Here is a 23,697-nt window from a genome sequence, read left to right as displayed (position 1 = left end):
CTATACTTTCAGAACCAAAGGTTACCCTGTTGTGGCCAAGACTGGGACAACCAGCACCTTAGTTAGCTCCCTGGGTGAGAGGCCAAAACAACAGAGGGAAAAGGTTTGGGACACTTGGGTCCCCTCCCTTCCATCATTAAATGATCTCTTCAAGGTCACTCATGAGATGTGAAACCCTACTCGGGGAGCACTAGAGGGTAGTGAATGAAAGGATAACATTTTTTTTTCTCTATGTGATCTTAGTTAGGATATGAGAGACACTGAAGTCAGTAGGCCTGGATTAAACTCATAGATCTTCTCTCATCTGTTTTGTGACCTTGGGAGATTACGTCACTTATTGGTGTGTTAGTTTTTTCTGTAGAATGGGTTATTATTATCTCCTTAACTTCACTCACAAGGTTTTTGAGAATCTTAGTGAGATAACACATGGGAAGACGACTACTAAACATTAAAACATTAAATACTGTATAAATACAAATGATAATTCCTTTCTTTATTAATTCTAATACATTATTATAATTGTTCATGGTGTCATTTTTTATTGACATACAGTGTGGGGGGGCTAAACAAATACTTTACTTCCCACCTTTTAAGTTTTTCTAGTGAACAGGGACAGATTAATGGGAGAAAATCAAATTTTAATATGTGCATGCATAGAATTCATATAAGCATGAAAATTCCAAAAATAGTGAGGTAACAGTAGGTATATACAAGGTCTATCCAGAAGGTATCCAGCCATATAATATGGAAAAAAAGAGACATTTATTGAAGAAGATACAAGAAACAATGTACATAGGACAATGAAGCTCAGTCCCCTTCAAAGTAGGCACCTTGGGACCTCACAATTCTCCCAATTGCCATCAGCTGCCCCATCGTATTTTCCTGAATCTCACTGATAGTCTGAAATCTCTTCCCTTTCAAAGGTGGTTTTAGTTTTGGGAAAAGCCAGAAGTTTCAGGGTGCCAAATACGGGCTGGAGCAGGGCTGAGTCACCTGGGTGATTTGATGCTTTGCCACAAAACTCAGCACGAGACGTGATGCATGAGTGGGCACGCCATTGTGCTGAAGCTGGCAACATCATTTGCCCATAGCTGCGTCCCTCTGAATCATCCAAATAGCTTCTGTGGAGGAACGTTCAAGTTTAATGCAAAATTTGATGCAGATTTGTTGCTCTGCTTGCTCATTTTGAATGTGACGGCCACACAGTACACATGCTCAGCCAATAGCGTCTACTGCCTCCACTGACTAGTACAGTGAAGTCATCATTGTTCACACATGCACAGTCCAGTCCACTCTCCTTCACTGCCAGGGTACATTGATGTCATGTAAACTGTTATTATACTAACAGTGGCTGGACTTTTTTCTGGAAAGTCCATTGTATATCATTTGGACACATGAGAAAAGTGGGGGGAAATGTTCTTAGATTTCAAAAGTGAAAACGGGCAATATAGGGGTGGCTGAGAGAGTAACAAATTCCTGCTAGGCAATTCAGAAACAATGGGACAGGGAGGGATCTGGTTAACAGGCCCCTGCTTGGAGCCTTACTGTCCACCATACTTCACTCAATTTAGGCTGAGGTGAATATGCTAATATTTCCTTCCTGGAGCAGCTTTTGGGCAGGAAACAGGGAGGAAAATGGGGAAAATGTTCTTTCTGAGTCTTTTGTTTATTAATAACCAGCTTAAAATCAATATCCTAAAAGACTGTTTTGGGGTGGCCAATGTTGGCCTCTTTCAAGTGTATCATAGAGATAAAAAGAAAGCTCCAGAAGTAAATTACGTGGGTTACATTTGAACTCTACCAGTTCTTAACTGGGTGACCTTGATAAAGCAACTTAACCTCTCTGTGCCCCAGTTTCTTTATTTATAAAACGAGGATAATGGCAGAAATTGCCTCAGAAGGGTGGTTCTAAGGATTCAATGTGTCCATGATTGCAGGGCACTTAGCACTGTGCAGGGAGCTTAGCATTGGCTCACATTAGCTATGTCTTGTATTTCTCATCAAAAGAGACATGCTCTAAGGCATTGATAAATCCTCTACTTAAGCTAAAAGGGTACTGCCTTTAATGTGTGTTATGAAGAAGAATTAGTGTATTGTCTTTCTTATTTTGAGAGATAACCAAAACCAGAGGGAAACATATAACATGTAGTAATTCAATTGTTGAACTATTGAATAAGGCACCCTAAATAAATTTATTGTACAAAAGAATCCCAAAATTATTAGAAAGTAATTGTGCTTTTGCTGACCTATTTTAACTGACAATCAGGCAGAGAAAAGAAAATGTAAGTATAGTTACTGTACGGGATAAAAATGAATGGAGAAGAGGTCTTCTGCCCATCAAGCCTGCTGTCTGAGAGCCTAGTGAGCTAATTATTCACCAGGCTTGGAGTCAGAGGCCTGGTCTCAGAGAGAGATGATGCATGAGCAGAGCTAGGCTCCTTTGTGTTCCCAACAGACAAGGACATTGACAATATTCCACTAATGAAAATTTTGTTTGCCATTCAAAGTCAAGGTTAATCACTCATTTCAAGTTGATTTCTAGACTTTATTAAATGCATTAGGTCCAGGAGTGAATGATGATGTGTATGAATTACAAGGTATGTGTTACATGTTTTGAGCCTTGCAGTAGCCTACTTAGATAGGTACTGCTAGTTTCATTTTCATTGATGTGTTTTGCACATGTACTTAAGAGAGATTGAATAACTTGTCCAGTAGCAAATAGCTAGTGGGTGATTAAGAGACAAATAAGGTCATGATGCCATGAACTGTAAGCTTGCTAAGGCCAGGGGGAATGTAGAGGCATACAGAGTTGCCCTTGGTAACCAAAACAGCCTTGGATGCAATCTGTGCTCAGTTCCGTTTCAAGTGAATGACTACAGTGGTCATAATAGTTTGATGTGGGAGTTGGAAGACGTGGCCTGTGAATAAGTGAAAGACTACTAAATGTTATGTTTTGTCATTTAAAAATACAGAGATGTTGAAGACTATCCATGTTTTATTTGTTTGACTGGAGGTCAGAAACATAAATATAACTGTATAATTATCTTTTCGATGTGTATCTGGCAGCTTTCTCCAAAGTAATTTAAATTGTTTCCACCCATGTTAGCTTCAGAATTGTAAAGGGAAATTCTCAATTTTTGCAAAGAAAGATAGCCGAAAAGTCAAAGCATTGTTATCCCTGAGATATTGTCCTTTAAAATAACCTGATCGTTTTACCTAAATCATCAGTAGGCTGATTTCATTTCATTCCTGACCCTAAAATGCAAAGATATTGGAAGTGTCCTAGTAACCATGAATGAAGACTTATGAGATTCCGTGGCCCAGGGAAGAAAGTTATGAATTTCTGGATATCAAAAAATTAAATATTGCTTCTAATCTCAATGACCCTGTACATAGGTCCTACATAACTTCTCAGAGTTCCCTGCACTCACCTCTTTCTCTTATTGGAGAGATGGAGTAGATGATGCTGATGAAGACTCAAAGGGCAAACAGCTGAAAAGCACTCTAACAATAGCTGCCGGAGTGCAAGGGAAAAAGTGAAGTCTTTGTTGTCTAATCACCACGTTCTTTTAATAGAGATCTAAAAACAGGAATGATGTCGCTCTCAGAACGCTGGCATTTATTGTTTCCATTTTGTTCCTTAAATACCTAACTTGATGCTGTCATGTCAAGACAGAGAGGAGAACTTCAAACAACCACCGTTACCTGCATTTCCTTCTATTCTCCCATCACCCTCTGCTATCTTATGACTGCTACATTTGTAACCTTCTGAATCAAAACATCCTTATTTCTCATAACCTCACAGAAAGAAATCAACACACGGAAAGATTAGGGAACATGCATCCTCTTTCCAGAGCCACCGCTGCTGCTGCTGCTTCTTTTTTTTTTGGGAGCGGAGGGCAGGTGGGGAACTGCATTTTTTGAGAAATGTGTTAGATTTTGAAAGTCTGGGTTTATTTCTCCCTTCTAGTATTACCTACACTGAATATATGTATTAAACTCTCACACTATGACTCTGAAAATCTTGTTAAAGAGTCAAATTCCTGGGTTCTACTCATAAAGATTTCTCCTTCATGTTCAGAGAAACCATCAGGAATCTGCATTTTAAAAAGCATCTCAGAAGAATAGTATGCATTTTCTTAAAAAAAACAAAACCAAACCAAACCACCATGATCATCTTTTTCACTCATCTGGTATTTGCCAGTTTTCCAAATGCTCCCTGTGAGGTGGATGGGAATGATTATCACCATTTTGAGCACAAGAAAGAGACTCAGAGTTTAGCAATGATTTTCTCAAGGCCTCACTGTGCACCCACCTCTTGCCCATTTGTCTAGATTCTTCACCTTAGCTGACCTTTTTCTTTTTGGGTTTTGAAGTGAAAAAGGCAAGGAGTCCCCAAAGCCAGCAACTACTGTCTGCCTTCCCCAAGAATGAGACAGGTCTTCTGGTAACCAAGGAAGAAAAATAATTTTATCCATGGAATGTGAACATTTGCATAAGTGGTATAGTGTTACCTTGATTTTAAGGGATGACCCCCTTGCCCCATCCAGGTGCACTTCTGAGAATGCATTCACCTGTTTTGTTCTATATTGTTAAAATCCCAAGTTCTCTGTCCTAATTCAGACACACGGAACTTCTCCAGGGTATTTGTGCTCCCCAATGACAATTGGGATTCCCCCCCTTGCCACCACCTTGCTATTTAATCCTCCTTCCAGCTGTCTGCCCGATAAACCCCTGTCTGTTTGTGTCATGCCCAGCTGTAGCATGAAAGGCCCAGGCCCCCAGATACAGTAGGGTTGTTTGACTTAGTGCCTAAACAACGTTCCAAATCTCAATCATTCTCATCACCTCAGTGAATTTCTGCTAAGTCCACAAGTTTGTGACTACATCTAGAGACTTCCTAGGGCATCATCTCCTGGTCCCACATCCATTTTCAGTAGCTTCCACAGCCTGTGTTTTTCTTGCCCTCTACTAGGGTGGTTCCAACATACACCTGTTTCTGCTGGGAAATCATCCATGTACTTTATGGGCACTACCCTTGACACTGAGCCAGGTTTCTGTGATGGGGAGGCATTAGGGATATTTGCAGACAAGTTGAACAGAAAGTTCAAATATAACTGATACCCACTTCTAGACTTTGGCATGAATGGAAGGTGATTACACCTTTTGTATTTCCAGAATCTTTCATGCTGCATTTTAACCTGGGTGACATTCTCTCCTCTGCTGAGTTTCCTGTAACATCCAGCAGTCATCTCAAGCACTCCTGGAGACCTGATTGCATTTCAAACCGTGTCGTTGCCTGCCCTTGCCCACAGTCACCCTCTCTCACCTCACCTCCGTTCTCCCTTGCGCAGGGTGCTCACTTGGTCCCTCATTTTAGAGATTGAGCCTGTTTTGCAGCCTTCCAGATAGAACCAAGAAATCTAGGTTTAAAGAAGTGGAAACTTTTTCCTGTTCCAGAATGGTGGGGACCAACCTCAGGGCCCAAGAGGCTGTTACTTCCTTCAGTGTCCATTGCCTTCCTTCCTAAACAGAGAATTATCTCTGCTCTAGGTTATTGGAGAGAGGGCGGACTGCCTTCTTTGAGCTTCCCCACCCCTAAACCCTTCTTTGCACAGACGCTCAGGGTCCTTCAACCGGTTTGTGGTAGTGTTTTCTCTTGGGGGAGGGACTGGACAGAGCAGACCCAAGCTGCAGTTCCCTTGCTCTGCCTGAGAATTTCTCATCCAAACCTCAATCACGTAGGATTGCGTAGAGAGGAGAAAAGGGGAAGAGACAGAAGACAGAGAAGGGGGAGAGGGGTGACAGGAAGGAGGAGGAGGGAGTCTGGGAGCAGAGGGCGCAAAGGAGGGGAGGAGGACCTGAGCAAGGGTTCTTCTTGCGCTCCAGGAGCCTGGCCCCCACCTGGCCCCACCTAGGCGCTCTGGAGCTCTCTGCACGGTGGGCTAGCAGCGCAGGAGGTACTCCCACCGCCACCCGCTCTGGGTTCCACCACCGTCTCAGCAGCAATCGTCTCTGCCTGGAGTTTCTTAGGGAGCTAGCGCTCCAGCGCAGCGTGCAGAGCCGGCTGGGAGGCGGTGACGGCACCGGAGAGCTGGTTCGGCTCCACGCTCCCAGAGCCGGAGCCCATGAATGGCAATCCAACCTGAGAGCCCCCTCCGGGGCTTGGGTCTGCAACGGAGGGCGGCCCTCTAGCCAGTGGCTCTGAGCGGCCACCCGGGCAAGTTGAGCGAGTTGGCAGCAGCCCGCACCTGCCTCCTGGCCTGTGGGGCCCCAGAGTCTGCATCCGGCCCCAAGGACCTGGGTTGAACGCTCCGCTCGCTGCCTCCTGCAGTCGCCTCGCGCGGCCCAAGGGCCCCACCTGCGCCCCAAGCACCGGACCATGGTGGGCAGCTCCGGTGGGGAGCTGCAGCCACCTCCAGCCGAGGTCGCCCGCAGCCAGCCCCTGCCCCACCCGAGCCGACACGCGGGTGTTCGCAGCGCGCTGGTCACTTCTTCCTCAGCTGGAATGGGTCGCGCAGGACTGAGCGGTCGGCCTCGCGTCCGGCGGGTAATCCCCATCTGATCTGCTGCCTGTGAGCTACCGACTGCCGGGCGCGCGAACCCGGGGGGCGGGGGGCGCGGAGATGACCTGATCAAGAGCACGCCAAAGCGCCCTCTCCTTTCTCTGCTCTCTCGGAGCCTGTACGGAGACGGGCTCTGTGCTGCGGCCCGGCTGGACCATGGCGGGGAGCTCCAGTTAAAGGCGTGTGGGCGCCGAGCTGGAGAGGACACCTTCAGGATCGCTGCCTTTTTAGGGGGCTTATTTAAACTACTGAGTCATTCCAAATTTAGGATTCCCTAAATAATCACCAACTGTGCCCGTCTCTTGCAGACAGCAAGCGGAAAGAGAAAAGAGCGCCTGCTCTTTGGGACCCCGGTATCCCCTGCACCCGCCTCCCGCGGGGCTTTCTCCCTGAGGGCTGCTTAGCCCTCGAGGATCTCCCTCCCTCCCTTCTTCCTGGCCAGTCCCCCGTTCTCTCCCTCCTCCCCAGCTTCCTGCTCTCTTCGCAGCGCTGCTGGCGGGGAGTCGCGCTCCCTCACCGCAGCTGGAAACAGCTGCGCCCACCCCACGCCCATTCCCCGACTCCGGCTGACCGCTCCCACTTCGCGCCTCTCGGAATCCGCGGACGCAGCGGGCGCGATGCGAGCGGTAGACCTCGCCCCGCCGGGAGGGACCGCCTAGTCTCGAGAACTGCGGGCCGCAGGGAGTTAAACTGCTGCCTTCCTCTCCTTCTCTCTTGCGGTTGGTGGCTTGTTCTCGAAAGGAACGTTTTATTCACTTTTTAGTGTTTTCTACCGGGGGCACGCTACCCGCCTTGGTCCAGACGCTGCTTTGTAAACGGGTTTTATATGATGTACGTGTAGCTATACTTTGGACACCTTACAACGCTTGCGCCTCTCCAGCAGGGGCACGGCTTGTTGTTTTGGACACCTTCTCCCCTTCTACTCGGTACTCCGAAGGCAGTGTGACCAAACTCCCCGCTGCCCCTTGGACGCCGATCGCCTTAGGGTGCAAGTGTGGGGTGCAAGAGTCTAGTTAACAGGAAGGCTCGGGAGCGCCCCGCCCCCGCCGCCAGCGGTTGGGGAAGTTTACATCTGGATTTTCACACATTTTGTCGCCGCTGCCCAGACTCTGACTAACCTTGTGGGCGCCGGGTTTTCAGAACTGCAGCCTTTTCAAATATTAGCACTGCCTCCCGCGCCTGCCCCGTCCCTCCAGGCCGCCGAGGTCCTGCCCTCGCCCCGGTGGAGAGCGATCCCGAGGGCGCAGTGGAGCCCGGGGCCTGTGGCCCTCGCTGAGCAGCTATGGCTGCGGCTATAGCCAGCTCCTTGATCCGGCAGAAGCGACAGGCGAGGGAGTCCAACAGCGACCGGGTGTCGGCCTCCAAGCGCCGCTCCAGCCCCAGCAAAGACGGGCGCTCCTTGTGCGAGAGGCACGTCCTCGGGGTATTCAGCAAAGTGCGCTTCTGCAGCGGCCGCAAGAGGCCAGTGAGGCGGAGACCAGGTCAGTAGAAGCCCCGCCGATGGGCTCCCCTGAACCTGACATCCCTTTCCCCTTCCGCAGATCACCTGGGAGCACCCAGAGAAGAGAAGGAGGAACTCCCCTTCCATTCGCTCCCCACCCCCTTCTTTCTTAATTTTCAGACACCTCGTTCAGTTACCCTCTGTCAGTTTATAGCTACTTGTCCCATATTTAGGGAAACACTTTATACCTTGATGTAACTATGGTTCGTCTAGGATGAGAGTTACACGCGTGGTGTTTCTAGTCCCATATCGCCTGTAGAGTCCTTGAAGGCAGTGACTGCCGCGTTCATTCTCTGTCTCCCCACCTATCTGTCCATCATCAGTGGGTCCATCCATCCATCCAACCATCCATCCAACCATCCACCCAGTACTTACATTACCTACTGACGACCTAAATGTAAATAAACCCTTTTCTCTCTCTATCTCTCATAATATTAATTGTTCTTGATGCATGCTAGACACTTAGTAGACAGCGAACTTATATTTATTCTCTTTTGCTAACTCTTTCTCCACCTCCAGCATCACAATATATTGCATCGTTCAGATCTTTCTATCAATTTCTCACCTCCCCAATTTCCTGCATGTCCTTTCATTTCCTTCTACATAGTCCTCCTTCTCCTATGTTCTACCCCAACTGCTCTCATGGTTTCCAAGGGCTCTGCTCCTTAACTTTTCTGTCCTGTTACTCCCAGCCTTTGGACACTCACACTTACTTTTGGAACACTAAGGGAAACATACAGTATCTGCAGTTTGGCCTCGGGCAGGGTAAAGAAAACTTTAGACTTATTAGAGATGTTTTTTGGCATGGGCTTTCTGAAGCTGATTCTCTTATTTGGCCTTTAATTAAAATGGCTGGTATATAATGTGTGTCTGTTTACAAAGGGAAATTGGATCCCTTGAGTTTCAGAGTGATTATTCCCAGCTCAAGCAGGCCAGCGTCCCAGCTGGAGAGAATGAAAGCAGAATTGCCAAAGTCTGTGCTTCCACCAGACTTCACGGACCCTCTGGCTCTGGTGGGCAGAGTCATTTGCAGTCTGCAGATATTGTCCTTACAGTGGGCAGCTGAAAGGAGGTACTGTCTACAAAGAAAGCTTTCCTCCTGTCATTCGTTAACTAGCTTAGCTTGGTGTCTTTGCAACGCTGTGATGTTCTCCTGGGTTCCAGGAGTGAGGTCATTGGGGTGAGGAAAACGCTTGGAAAGTTTGGACACTTGGGACTGAGAATTAGTTTAGAAATTTGGGATTAATTCTTGTGAAGAAACCACCTCATCTTATTTTTTCCCTTGGGTTTTCATGCCATTATTTCTTTCCTATGAACTCATTTTCTTACTCTGTGATGTTTATAAAATAGTAAATTTCAGGAGTAAACAAAAATCATTATGATCCCAAAGCAAGAGCTACTCAAGTCTCTGTTATTTTACATCCAATTAATATAACCTGTTTATTTCATAAGGTGAAGATTTATGCAAAAACTAGAGTTATCTCTGCACAGTAAATAACTCGCATCAGGGGAAAACAAAACCCCTGGTATTGTGCAGTGATCATTTGGGGGCCGTCTTTTCTCAGGGCTCAAGTAGTCTACAAGGAACTTCGAGACTCTGGATTCAACGTGACTCATATCTCAGTGTCTGAAGTATGTTCTTGTACTCTAGTTCGGATAATTACACGGTATTTGTGAGTAGACCCTGCTCAGCCTCCTCCGTTCAAAACGAGGTAGTGAAAATGATAGGTGGATTGCATTTATGAGTGGATAAGATAAACTCACCTGATCTTTTGTCCAAGTTGATTTGCAGATGAGCTATTTGCATGGCTGAATTTTGCATAGGGAAATTGCTTCCTGTGGCCCTTTTCTTAGCCCCTCATTAGAAAATAGAGAATTTGAGGGGATTGCTGAGTTTATTGTTTTCTTGTGTTCATTTAATCTGCTCCTCTTTTTCATCTACTTAGTGTACATCTTGGCAGAGAGGATCCTGACTGGTGACTCCCTTTAGCTGAAGTGTCTCAGTAACAATGTGGCAGGAAGTTGCCAATACCTGTTAAGACAAGCTCAGCGCGAGGGCAGCATGCGTGTATCTGCACACCAGGGACTTCAGTTGCGGAAGCTTAGAAGAAGAATGGGAGCGTGGGGTATGGAAAAGCGTTTTGGGAAGACGATAGTGTGCTGTTATTGTACTAACAAAGCCAAATAATTAATCTGTTGATTTGCTGTCAGCAACCATGATTCACATAGCATGGGATGAGCCTATTTATAGGAAGATAGCACCTTCCACCTCTCAATTTCAGAGAGGATTCTTTAACTGGATTGGGAGGACGTTGCTAAACACCAAAAAGAACAACTATTTGAGGGAATCTGTCTTATAAGCACTTTGACGTTATGTTCACTTAATATTTGAGTTTTTCTTGAACTCACTCACCCTTCTAAACAGTATCCTTGTGAAATCCAAACTGAGTCACTTATGTCAAAGTGGTTATGTTCCTTTGACCAGGCTTCCCAGGGAGTGAGGCTAAGACAATAAAACGAAGTCAAGTATTGGATGGTCAAGGCCACGGTTGTATTTCTGATTTCAGGTCTGACACATTCCGTGTCTCTCAGCCTCTTATTTTAGCTCACCAAGTTTTGGTATGTATAATATTGAGACTTTATAAATGTGGTGGGAAGACTGAAATTACATGGTAAAGGTCTCAGATTTCAAAGTCATGACGTTGCAGGGTGAAAAGTGAGAACCGGCAGGGTGGCCCTCACATCTCACAGTCCCGGGGCCATGGCTCACGTCAGATACTGTGTGCGTGGCATCCCCGGAGCACAGCGTGTGGCTTATCCTGGGACTGTGCAGCCAAACTCTTACTTGAATGAGAAATCCTAGAGTCAGGGTTGGTGGTTTACAACCAATACACACATACAAGGGTACACAACTATATTGTGGCAAAATTGGGACTAGAAATAGATCAAACTGATTTTTCTCACCTGGCTCTTTGTAACACAACACAAAAAAAGTGGTATAAAGAGGAACTAGGTGTCTTCTCTCAAAGGATGAAAATAATTTTGTGTATTTTTATTTTTGTTACCTTTAGGGATTATTTTTGTTGCTGTCATTATTATTTTGTGATTAGAATAGGATCATTGGCTGGCGTGGCTCAGTGGATTGAGTGCTGGCCTGAGAACCAAAAGGCCGCAGGTTTGATTCCCAGTCAGGGCACATGCCTGGGTTGGGGGCCAGTCCCCAGTTGGGGGCATGTGAGACACAAGTGATCGATGTATCTCTCACACATCACTGTTTCTCTCCCTTTCTTTCTCCCTCCCTAGCCCTCTTTCTAAAAATAAATAAATAAAGTCTTAAAAAAAAGGAATACAAATAGGGCAGGATAGAGGACGTAACTGGTAGGAGGAGGCACAGGCTAAGTCAGGCAACTGGATTCTCAAGTGACCATCCCTTTGCTGGCTGCACTACAGAAGTAAATCCGGTTGTGAAGCATGCACACACACAGCACAGGTGCAGTTAGCTCTTAGGTATTGTGTGAGCCGTACGTAGCTCTTGGGGAATGAAATGTTGGAAGGCTTTAAACGGGCAAATTGGCTGAACTCATTGAACCATAAAAAAGTGTTAGAACATTTCTTTTTGTGCACTTTTTAATGAAGAAAGAAGCATTCTTATGGTCATTATTTGAGTTGTTATTTATCTGTGAAGTACCTGTGTGAGCCAGACCTGCTAGAATATTTGCTTAAATGTTGATGCCACTTAATTTGTTATATCTAGGCTATTAGTACATCCATGTGAATTACATGGCTTACTCATGTCCTATGTTTGTTTTACTTTTGACTAGAAATACTTGTATAAAAGATTGACTTCAAAAGTATTTATGTTCTGACTCCGAAGTTACCACAGGTAATGTTTAGCACTCACAATCAGGAAGGGAAAGGTTTTTATATTGTAGAGTCTCTGAATGTCGGAGTGGCCGTGAACCTGGGAGGTCATCCAGTATCACTCTCTCATTTTTCAAATGAGTGACTCTCTGGAAAGTAAAGGGCAACTAGATAAACCTAAAACTATGTATTTGAAGTGATTTTTGTGTTTTTATTATTTTTGTATAAAACTTAATTTGTCCTCTCAAACCAGAGCATTAAAAATCAACAATCAGGGAAAATTCCTTGCCTAAGTAAAGTAGATATTTTTCATAACTGAAGTATTTGGTTTTATATTCCCATCCCTTTTTAAAAATGATGCAGTATATTTACATTGAGTGGATACAAGAAATCAAAGAAGTTATAATTTTTGCTAAATTTTATTGCTTTTCATTGTCTGTTTTTCTGAGTTCTTGTTTCTAGTGTTATAAAAGTTGTGGTTATTCAGAATGTTTCAGTATTCCTCCAAATCGTTTTGGTAGACCTATAGTACTTAATGACACACTCAGTCAACATTTTATTGTCAAACACACCCATTTCAATAGATGAAGGAACATCATAGAGTATCAAAACTTCAAGAAGAAAAATGATGAAAAGGGGGAAATGATGCTTACTCATGTGACCTATGAAATATAATTAGATTTTTATAAACTGAAATAATTTTGGTTCATATATACATCAAAGAATAGATTCATATAACAAGTGATATGTTACATGTATAGCAAGCACTTTCATTTCCTCTTTCAAAAGTATGACTCATGTCTGAACTACACAGTCAGCCTGATCGAATGATATTTGGCTTGATGTTTGTTAAAAACAAAAACAAAAATAAAAAAAAACAAGCTTTTCTCTTCAGAAATCCACCCTCGGGTTTAAACTGGTATTTTGCACATGTTTTTTAATCCTTTTTTTTCTACAGCAGTCAGTGCATTTCCATCAATGAGTTAAATTTTTATTGTAAGGACATTATAAAATAGCAGGTACTGTGATGTCTCGATTTCTTTCATCCTACAGAGACCTCATCAAGCCATAACTCAGGATTAAGTCTTTAAAGTTTTAATGAAGTTGATATTCTTGAACAGAATTAGAAAAACAATTTACAGGCAACGAGGTATTCTTTGCATTTGAGGAAGCAAGAGAAATATTTTGAAGATCTTTAGAAATTAAAGCTTTGTGTCATAAATTATATTTTAAAAATATATTAGGCTTACTAGGATCGCACTACATTGCTCTGTTCCAGGTGAGAGCATATTTGTGTGTGAGTATTACATACATTATTGATTGGGTTTGGAAAATTTGTTAATGGTGATTAATTTTTTATTGTCTCTTTCTTGAGTGGTTCATCATAATGTATATTAGCTATTGACTTTTCCTCCTTGAATGACTATGTATTTTATGAAGACTCTCAAAGACAGCCTCATTAAACATAGGGGACCCCTGTAATATACATTTTTTGGATTCTATTAATGGTCTACCCGCCGCACTGCTGAGCTTTACTTGTCCCAAGGAAGTGGAGCCACACCTCAAGGGCTCTGATTCTGAGGCCACCTTCCAAGCCTCTGTGAAAAGGAGGAGCCTTAGATGCCAAATGTCTATAAATTAATCATATATACTAATAACTGAAATATAACAACTAACTACTCTATAACTTCAGGATTTACAGATGCTTCACAACTTTTGCCCCTTGATTTTTTTGTTTTTGTTGTAAAATTTAATTTATATTTTACTTACTTCCTTTTTTCATTTTTTTTATTGTTCAAGTACAGTTGTCTCCGTTTTCCTGCCACCACTTTCACCTGCCCCACGCACCCCCACCTCCCACCCTCAATCCTTCCCCCCTTTAGATTTGCCCATGGGTCCTTTATACATGTTTCTTGATGACCCTTCCCCTTCTTTCCCCTGTTACCACCCTCCCTCCTCCCCTCTCATTACTGCCAGTTTTTTCTTTATTTCAATGTCTCTGGTTATATTTTGCTTGCTTGTTGGTAAAAGACAAATACCATATGATCTCACTTATAAGTGGAACCTAATCAACAAAACAAACAAGCAAGCAAAATATTTCTTTTCTTTTTTTAAATTAAATTTGTTGCGGTGATATGGGTTAATAAGATTATGTGAGTTTCAAGTGTACAACTCTATAAGACATTATCTGTGTAGTGATCCACTGACATAGTTTGCCCATCTCTGAAATAAGAAAACTAAGCTCCAGGGTGGCAGAAAGCCTTGTTCAGGTTCATGGAGTGAGGAGTGGGTGGGCTAAGCTGTCTCATGACTGCCAGGCTCTCACTGCTGATCAGCTGTCTTTATCTTCTACCACCTTTAGCTAAGAAGGCCGAATCTGAATAACTCAGTTTGATTCAAAGCTAGGAAATTGTTGTTGGGGGCATGCAGTGAATAGTTGGAGGAAGTGTGGAGGGTGATGACACATTTGCTTTGTTGTGTGTCTGATCTAAGAGCCTCTGGGGGAGGGCGTCTCTAGTGCCGAGCGCTGGGGAGGTGGACGGACTGGTAGAGGTCTTCAGGCCAGAACTGGGGAAGCAGTCCTGAGCCTATGTTGTTCCAGGCTGGTGTCAAGCTCCTGGCTAGGATGTCCTTCTCTGTGTGCCCAGGACCTAAGAGACGTCAAGTGGTGCCACTTGGGGCACCTAAGCACTCCCTGAGAGACTTGGGTCCTGAGGGGCAGACTTTTTTTGACTGTAAACATAAACAATTGCTTCAGATGTTTTTGAATGTAAAGAGGTTAATATCAAGGTCAGGAGAGCCCTGTGGCATTTCATCTTTTTTTTTTTTTAAGTTATGGTTTAAGTGACCTCAGTTTGCTGGTTCCTAAAATGAAGATATTATCCGTAGCATTTGGTCAGGAAATATCTCTTTGAATAAAAGTTTGTCTGGCACCCAATTCCAATGGGAGTGGGGAAGGTAGTTCCCACACCAACCGAAATTCTCAGACACCAAATGGGAGTCTTACAATGAACTCAATTCTGACACTACCTAGATGAAGATAGTGTCAGATTCTACAGGTTCAAGGCTCATTCCCACAAGTCAGCTCCCCCTTCCCCAATTCAGACACCTTTTGCAAGTCCAGGCTGTCACCTGTGCTTTTTACCAACCAAATGACTATAATTAGGACCCTCTCCTTGGACTTCAGAAGCCAGTTGCAAGTTCAGGTTGTTGCCTGTACTTCTGACTAGCTGTTTGTAAATCAGAGGTTCCCACAACCCCCTCCTCAGGTACAATTAATTTGCTAGAGTGGCTCACAGAACTCAGAAAGATTTTACTTGCTAGATCACTCCTTTACTATAAAACGATATAATTCAGGAAGAGCCGGTGGAAGAGATGCTGAGGGCTAGGTATGGCGACAAGGTGTAGAGCTTCCAGTCCCTCTCCAGGAGTTCCGCTCTCCCCAAATCTCCCTGTGTTCACCAACCAGGAAGCTCTTCGAACATGTCCTTTTTGGGTTTTTATGGAGGCTTCATTCCATAGGCATGACTGAATCATTGGCCTTTGGTAACTGATTCAACCTCCAACCCCTCTCCCTTTATTCAGCTGTGGGTTGGGACTAAAAGTTCCAACCTTTTCATCACTTGGTTGGTTCTCCTGGCAACCAGCCTCCATCCTTAGTTTTGGTCCAAAAATCACTTCATTAACATAATAAACACATCCTTCCACTCTCATAACTTAGGAAATTCCAAGGGTTTTAGAAGTTCTGTGCCAGAAACAGGGATGAAGGCCAAGTATATATTTCTTGTAAATCACATGAGGAAGTTATTTAAGCTGAATTCTGACAGATGAGGCAGGCAAAGAGAACAGAAGAATGTTCAAGGCAGAAGAGAACAACTTGCGGGAAGATCAAGGTGAGGGGAGCTGGGTTCTTTTGAACCAGCTGAGGTGTATCTCCAATAGCGAGAGCTAGGGGTACAGGTAATGTTGGAAAGATTGTCAAGCAAGGGCAGAGTTGTGCAGAACCTTAGAGGGATTTCACATTTCAGTCTGATCCGAAGAAGAGTTAGAAGTAGGGGGTGATGTAATATGACTTGCATTTTGAAATGGATGGCTTTGGAGAGGACAATGGATTGTAAGTGGGCTGGAATAGAAGCAAAAGAATCACAGGCTTCCAGGGCATCAGTTTGGGCCAGCAGTTCTCAGAGGGGTGCAGGGGCCCTGGGAGCAACTTGGCAAACTTTTCAGTGTGTTCGCAAGGTCAAAACTATTTTCATAATGCCATTTAATAATAGTACTATTTATTTTCCTTTTTCACTCCTTCTGTCATAAGTGTTTATTAGAGTTTTCCAGAGACCCTATGATATATCCACAGTCATCTGAAAGGGCTATTAAAATTTCCCTCCCTTTGCAATCACATATCAGGTTATATTTTCATACTTCAACCAAAACAACATACAGTAAGAGATTAAATGCAGAAGCAGATTTCAGGATTTGGTGGATTTCTATTAAGTCAGACATTAAAGAGATCTGCAAACATCTAAACTATTCTTTCACTTTTTTGTTTTTGCTTTGGAAAATAAAACATTTTGTTTCATTAAAACATGCTATCTATGTTAATATTTAATGGGCTTATTACTATTTTTATTGAGGTATAATTGGCATATTATATTAGTTTCAGATGTACAATATGAGGATTTGATATTTACATATATTGCAAAATGATCACAATAAATCTAGTTAGTATTCATCACCACACAAAGTTACAGATTTTTTCCTGTGATGAGAACTTTTAAGATCTACTCTCTTATCAACTTTTAAATATACAGCATACAGTATTATTAACTATAACCACTGTGCTGTAAATTGTCATTATTTTAAATAAATATTTGAAAAATTTTACTGTAATTTCTAACCCAGGAAGCACTGGATGGTACAAGCCACATAAACAAAAGCTCTTTGGAGCACTCACTGATTTTTAGGGGTGTAAAAGGATCCTGAGACCACAAAGTTTGAGCACCAGTGATTTAGGTTATGAATAATGTTGACATGAAACATTTTGTCAGTGGCCATGGATATGAGAAGAATAAGGGTAGTTAGAATGAGCAGAACCTGATAACAGGTAGATATGAGTCAAGACAAGGGGCTGCCTGTGTAAGCAGTGGCTTTGCTGAGATGGAGGGGAGCTAGGGAAGAAGCAGGGTTGATATGGGTCAGATAATATCATTCTCAAACTACAAACACTAAGGTGAAAAATTGGGTAATATTATTTAGTGTTTAATTGTTTTACAACATGATAAAGATCCTGAATACCCCATCATATAAGTTTATCTGCTTTATTCTTCAAATCTCAAGGAAACATTCTAGAATAGTTGCCCTCCTTCATTGACCCAGGGCTCTTAACCTTGCAAAGGCAATTCTATAGGGATTTCTAGGGAGAGAAAAATAGTACTAAGTAAAGTAGAAAACCTTAATAGTTTTTCTAATACTTTTAAATTAAAACAAAATATATTTACTCTCTAATAGGCTTCCAAAGGCATTTGACCAGTTCAGCCCCGAATATGCCCTAAATTGTGACTTTCTCATGTGTGGCTCCCAGGTGGATTTCCTACTTGAGTTTGTACCAAGTTCATTGGTCTTTATATAATCGAGTCACGTTGAGAAGACAAACACAAAGTCTTCCTTATTTGTCTGCCTATTGTTAGTCATTTGATTAGTTTGTGGTGTTTATATATCCCCTGTCTCCTTGCTTTTAACCATACTTCTGTAATGCCTCTTAATTGGAATTTAAGTGTATACTGTCTTTTCTTAGTGACTTTTCAGGTGCCTAAGTCCTAATATCAAACTTGGTTTCCTAGACAAGAAGAATGAATGGGACAAATTGGACCTGGGGTTGAATGACAAAATGTTAGAGCTTAGAGATTATATAGGCCAGCAGTATTCAGACTAGCTGCACAATGAAATCATCTGTGAGTTTTTAAAATGTGCTAACGCCTCGTACCTGGGAAATTCTATATAGTGGGTCTACTCAGGGCCTCAGACATCAGTTATCAGCTTAGTTTGTTTGTTTTTAGGCTCCTAGGTGATTCTAACCTTCCACCAGGGTTAAGAATCACTGACCTGTTCTGGTCCCATTATTTTATATCTGTGGCTTTTCAAAAACAAAAAAATAACCATTCCATTCATTAATGCCTTTAGGAACACATTCATGATGCCTAGAAACTGTGTACACCAACTTTAATTATAATGGTGATTCCTTCCTGTTTCTTATTGCTGATCTTTCAGGTGTTTAATGGTGTCCACAACCTGAGCCTCATTATGTGATATGTGATACACATATGTGATATGTTTGTGTGCCTCATCCTGACTAGCATGCCAGTTCCCAAGGACAGGACCTGTGCCCTGTTCCTCACTAGATTCTCTGAGCTGAGCATCCCACTTGTGTCGCTGAAGTTCCTCCATCCCTGTGAAATAAATGAGTAAATGGTAAACCAACTCCTTGAATCTTACTTTTACTGCAAGCCTTAGAGGAAAAGGACTCTTAAGTTAGTGTCTCCAGTTTTCACATAAGGATGCTGAGGTCTAGCAAGCCTGGAGCTTCTCCAGAGCTATTCAAATTTACAAGAGTAGTTTGTAGTAGATTCTGGGTTTGAACTCAGGCTTGTTGTTCCTAGTCTCTCTCTCTCTCTCTTTTTTTTTAACACTCTGCCAGCACTGGAAATGAATCTCAGTTTCTTCCTATGAAAAACAGGAAAACTATATTAAAGGATATCTAAGAGCCCTTTTAGCATGAAAAGTCATTAACTGGCACTCTCTCCCAGGAGAAACACTGCTGACTAGGCACATGAAATACTCATCTGCTTCCTGCTTCATACTTACACAGGAAGTATAAAAATCTTTCCTAATCGGCTGTTGAGGATGTTCCTAACTGTGTTCCATGGTTTAATTACCTGCAATGTGCTATGAAACGTGTCTTTGTCTAACTGACCCGTCTTTATTTCTTTTGACCTCAGTTTAGGCCTATTCTCTTTCTTCAATAGCATGCTTGAGTGTTTTAGACATTTTTAAGGGTCAAAAGGGGATTGAAATGAAGAGTGAAAAAGATCCAGGAGAGAAAAACTAGGAGATTAACTTATTTTAAAAAGAAAAATAAATAAAAATGTCTAGAAGACACACACACACATATATAATTGCTACTGACGATTCTTATGTTTTAATTTGGGGGATTCAAAAGATTACCCAGGTCACCTTCACGGTGCCCTAGAATCAGATCATACTCCTTGAATAATTAGGAACCAAGTAAAAAATTTAAATAAGTACTAAAAGCAGGGATCTATATTCACATTGCCTGGTTAGAATAAGTGTCAGAATCTGTTTTTGTACAAATAGCTCTAGCTGAATTGTCCACATAATATCCATTCCATTTGTGATGTTATATTGGAGAGAAGACTTTAAGAAAGGATAGCCACCCAAAATCACCTAAAGAGACTGGAATGGAAAAAGATTGGTAGGTGTCTTGAGTAATTATTAAAAATGATGGAAAATAAGAAGAATCTCCCATTCTAAGAAAACCAAGTTTCTCCCTATGGAGAGAGTGAAGGCAGAGGTGGTGCCATGTTTTACTGCCTGAAAAGGAGGACTGCAGTGGATTTTTGCAACCAGAGTGCGGCCGTGAAGTGCTGGGCAAGTGGCATGTGAGGTGACGGTCCAGAAGCCCAGAATTCTAGGAAAGGAAATCACACTGATAGAAACTCAGGCTTCCTCTATAGTCCTTTTCTGGTGGGATATCCCCCGAGAGACTGGAGAAGATTCACCTCCCCTTCAGAACAGCAGAGAAGGCTCCTGTTTGCCTCCTTGCTGAACCTGTCTTTTCCCAACAGGTCCCACAGCCGGGTCATTATCCTCCTCTACAGCTTTTGCTCAGTAAAGTCATTGGCAGCATCTTGGCTGGGCTGCAACCGCATTCTGCAGCTACAGGATCCTGCGAGGTCTGCCTACTCTTCGCTGTCCACATATGTACGGGTCATGAGGAAGGCAGCACGAAGAAGGAGATTCCCTTGAAAATAATGCTTTTCCCTAGTGTTGACACAAAATTCCCTCCTTGAGGTGTTCGTGGGCTGCACTTCTGTGTTTCTGCACGGCTTCTTGAGTAAGAGTTCCGTTCCTCATGGTTGTTAGTTGGACTGCTGTCTTGGCTGGGAACCGTAAGGTGGCAGTTCCTCGGCCCTCTTGTTTCTTGCACCTGAACCGCAGTCCTGCCCACTTTTTTTCCTCATGATAAGCAACCCCATTCAGTCTGAAGCTTTTTTCTTTGGAGCTGGTGGGTGAGGCCGGTAAGGCTGGAAAGCAGCAAGCTTCATGCTCTTTGATTCATTATTTGAATCCAGGCAATGGAAAATTTTGATGAAAGACTAGTTAGAATTGGCTCTTTAAGACTTTGCCTCATGCCATTACATATCTGCACTCGAGGGTGAGTATCTGTGACATCAGCCTTGGAAGGTCCATCTCGTAGCGTGTACAACTTCACGTGTTGGTGGGTTTGAATTGGAAAACACAGAGCTTATTATAATCACTTACCTGATAGAGGAGGGATTTGAGACTCCAAAGGTGTAAGTTAGGTTATTCAACTGGCAGAGGCAGAGCAAGCACTGATACTCAGCATAAGACAAAACTTACTTCTATGCCATAGCTGTCTCCCGTGGGACATTGCAAGATGCTGGTAGCAAGATCTCTTCACCCATTTCTGGTCGTCAGCAATTTAAATGTAGGTAGTACCTTTTAAATATCTATACTCAAGTTATATTTCCAGACATCTATCAAATATTTGTTTGTCATGTGCTTGGAAACAGGGTACAGCAATAATAAAGTAGTCCCTGTGGGGTTTTTTTTTTTTCTGTGGGGCAATATGTCGTTAAGATTTGTTAAATCTGGCTAGATTTGTTTACTGGGTTCCAGGTTGTAGTTTTGCTGTGTCTTTTGGACAGTTTCTCTTTTAATGTCTATATTTCAAGAGAAATAATAACTTCTTAATTTAAAAGAAAAATAGCCACAATCTGTCTTTTAAAAATGCGTGTGTGGGTTTGAGGCCTGGCTGGGAACAGACTGTTTTATTATCTATATTATCAACATGATTAGACTGCGCAATGGAGGTTTTTTCCACCTCTCCTCACACAATGCTCTAGCCAACCCCAACCTTGTTGACATTCATGGGACATTTACTGCATTTATCCATTTCACTTCCTTTAGTTTATAGTTGTGGTTTCCACCAGGGATGCCATTAACTCCACACCTACCTTTTATTTACCCGACACAGCCCCCCCTTCAACCACCATGCTGCAGTCCTGCCTGCGGATTATTCGAAGACCAGCTCAACTCCCATCCCGCCTGCCAGATCTCAGATCCTTCCAAGCAGAATGAATGAATCATTGCCTGCCTCTGGGCTTCATTTGGCTTTGTTACTGTATTGTCTGCAGTTCAGTCTGTCTTGTCTTCTAATTATTGTCTAAGCTCGTGTCTCTGCCTTTGGAGTGTGAGTTCCTGTAGGAAGAGGACCCTGTCATTTTGATGTTCTTTACATAGTAGGTGCTCAGAAATAACTCATCAAAACACAGTGAATTCTGTTGGTGTCTGATGTGCTCACGGCATCAGTTCTAGTTAGGCTCCAAGGGAATTTCTGCACAAACGTGAAAATGCTGAGCAAGAAAAGGAATTAGTACATTATGCCAATATTAATTTAATTTTATTTGATATTAAAATGCAAAAAATATCATCAATCCATTTTCATTTGATATATATAGCTTTTAGACAAATATTTAGAATCTCATGTCTTCCCTTCCTCCCCAACCCAACTTCCAATGCCAGCCCTGTTTCACTCAGTACATACTTTCCTCTTTCTCCGCAGAGTAACTGCTTCGTAAGGGGGCACTTTCTATGGGAGCGCTAACAGAGGGATCATCTTCATAATAATTGATGTCTTTGCCCCAGAAACCAAGGGAAAGTGAGTGGTGTAGCCAGTGTGGGAAAGGGTCCATTTCTATTTCGACTGGCTTTGGTTTCTTAACACTGGGTTAATGAGAAATAACCTTTGCCATTGATTTCAAATTCAGTCATTCCTGGTCCTCACATTTACAGTTGAAACCAACAGTCGTTTTAGTGTTAAATACCCTAGAGGGAACATATTTACTCTGGGTTCACTTTCCTTGGTAAAGCTCCAAGTGATGGGGGAATACAGTATTGATTGGGTCTAATGAAAAAGCTTTTTCTGTCAACTCTTTATTACCTCATTGGCTTTTCTTCTTTCCTCTTCTCTTACTCGTAAAGCTATTGATAGCAGCATTAAGTAAGTCTTTGGTGTATGCTGCAATCCTTTGTATTTATTCTTTTGCTTGCTTTGAAACCCAGCCTTCTTCTTAAGAAGATATGAATAAACGAGACCTTTGATTCAATCTAAGATAACATAGTGTTGTAAAAATAACATTGGACTTGAAGGCAGTGTTTTTGATCTTGGGGAAGTCCCTTTTCTCTTCAGTGTAATTTTCTCATTTTCAGAGTAACAGGGTTATGTCAGATGGTTTCTGAGTTTCCCTTCAGCTTTATCATTCTTGATGCATATTTCTGGTGTTAAAAGCTAGAGATAAAAAGTGGTTAGATTTCAAGATGTCTGTATGCCAGATATAAGAAAATCGCTTAATAATATGTTGGCTATGAAATTCTGGAAGATTTGACATGCATATTTAATGAGATAGCAAAAAACTTAAATATGTATATATTAGCTTCTCTCTTCAATATTCTTTTTTTAAATGTTCACTCCTGTCTTTAATCTGCACAACAAATTTACTATACAGATGTATGTGAGGCTTAGAGAAATCATGTAGCCCAGGGTCAAGGCCATAACCTTGGTCTGTGCAGCAGCACCAGCGCCTGTGTGCTGACCACCCCGTGTCTCTTCTGTCTTGATCACAAATGACTGCATTTCTAAAATTTCCTTGTATGACTTTAGTTTTTAGCATTTCATTGTGCATTCAAGGTAGACTCTTACATAAGTTTGGACTTCAGCCTGAAGTGATTTAATTAGATGGCAGAACCATATTTTGTTCTATTTATTTACTAGTGCAGCCTCAAGATAACATAACAATACAGAATAGACAGTGAAAGGAATAATGTGATATTGAGTGAAAGTTGAAGAATTATTTCTGAATTAGCCAATATGAAATGTGTTTCATGACAATTTCTTATTAAACAGTGGGAATGTGGTAAAGCATGAGGTCCTGTAGAGGTTGCAGTGGTGGTAGAGAGAAAGTCGTGCCATAATTATGAAGTTTTTATAATTTCCAGACCTTGGTATATGCCTTATTGATATATTTTCCACTAATACTTTATCAATAAAGGAAGAAACTGAATGTCAGTCTTGACAGATTCTTAAGAATCATTACTTTTATATAAGGGACAGGTGCTGAAATGTAATTGGGTCCAACTGCGGTAAAATTATAAGATTTAGAAAGGAAGGGTATACTTAAAATATTGCCTGAAATTGATTTTAGAGTGTCCGTGAGTTTCATTTACATATATCACCCATATCATCTGTTCTTACAAGCGTTCTTGGTATCCAACCTTTCTCTGGTTCAGTGTTTCCCACTTCTTAGTTACCCAACGTGGTGATAGTGTACATGGGGGAAATTCAGTTTTCTCTTTTAAAGCATTGATCATGTTATTTCACCAAAAATACCATCAGTGCTTTCTGAGCATCTGTAACTAGAGCCATCTTTGTATACACGCTATTGATCTTTCGGT

The 23,697-nt window shown here is 42.3% G+C and overlaps 1 protein-coding gene across 5 annotated transcripts in view; it reads left to right on the top strand.

The window, feature by feature from the left end:
* The window catches only part of FGF12 (fibroblast growth factor 12), a 492,036-nt gene that overhangs the window by 237,271 nt on the left and 231,068 nt on the right, over positions 1-23,697 (top strand). The window contains exon 1 of one of the 5 annotated variants that reach the window (XM_024556269.4): positions 6,317-8,047. The exons of 3 other annotated variants lie outside the window; for them this stretch is intronic. In XM_024556269.4, the coding sequence (XP_024412037.1) occupies positions 7,849-8,047 (199 nt within the window). In that variant the 5' untranslated portion in view covers positions 6,317-7,848. Of the gene's footprint in view, positions 1-6,316; positions 8,048-15,801; positions 15,822-23,697 lie in introns of those variants that run through there. One more of the 5 variants, XM_045192062.3, reaches the window with a different exon arrangement.

This window comes from Desmodus rotundus, chromosome 2, assembly GCF_022682495.2.
Source record: "Desmodus rotundus isolate HL8 chromosome 2, HLdesRot8A.1, whole genome shotgun sequence".
In the NCBI taxonomy this organism is placed as follows: Eukaryota; Metazoa; Chordata; class Mammalia; order Chiroptera; family Phyllostomidae; genus Desmodus; species Desmodus rotundus.
The sequence above is the reverse complement of the archived record's forward strand: the minus strand, read 5'-3'. Positions and strand labels throughout refer to the sequence as shown.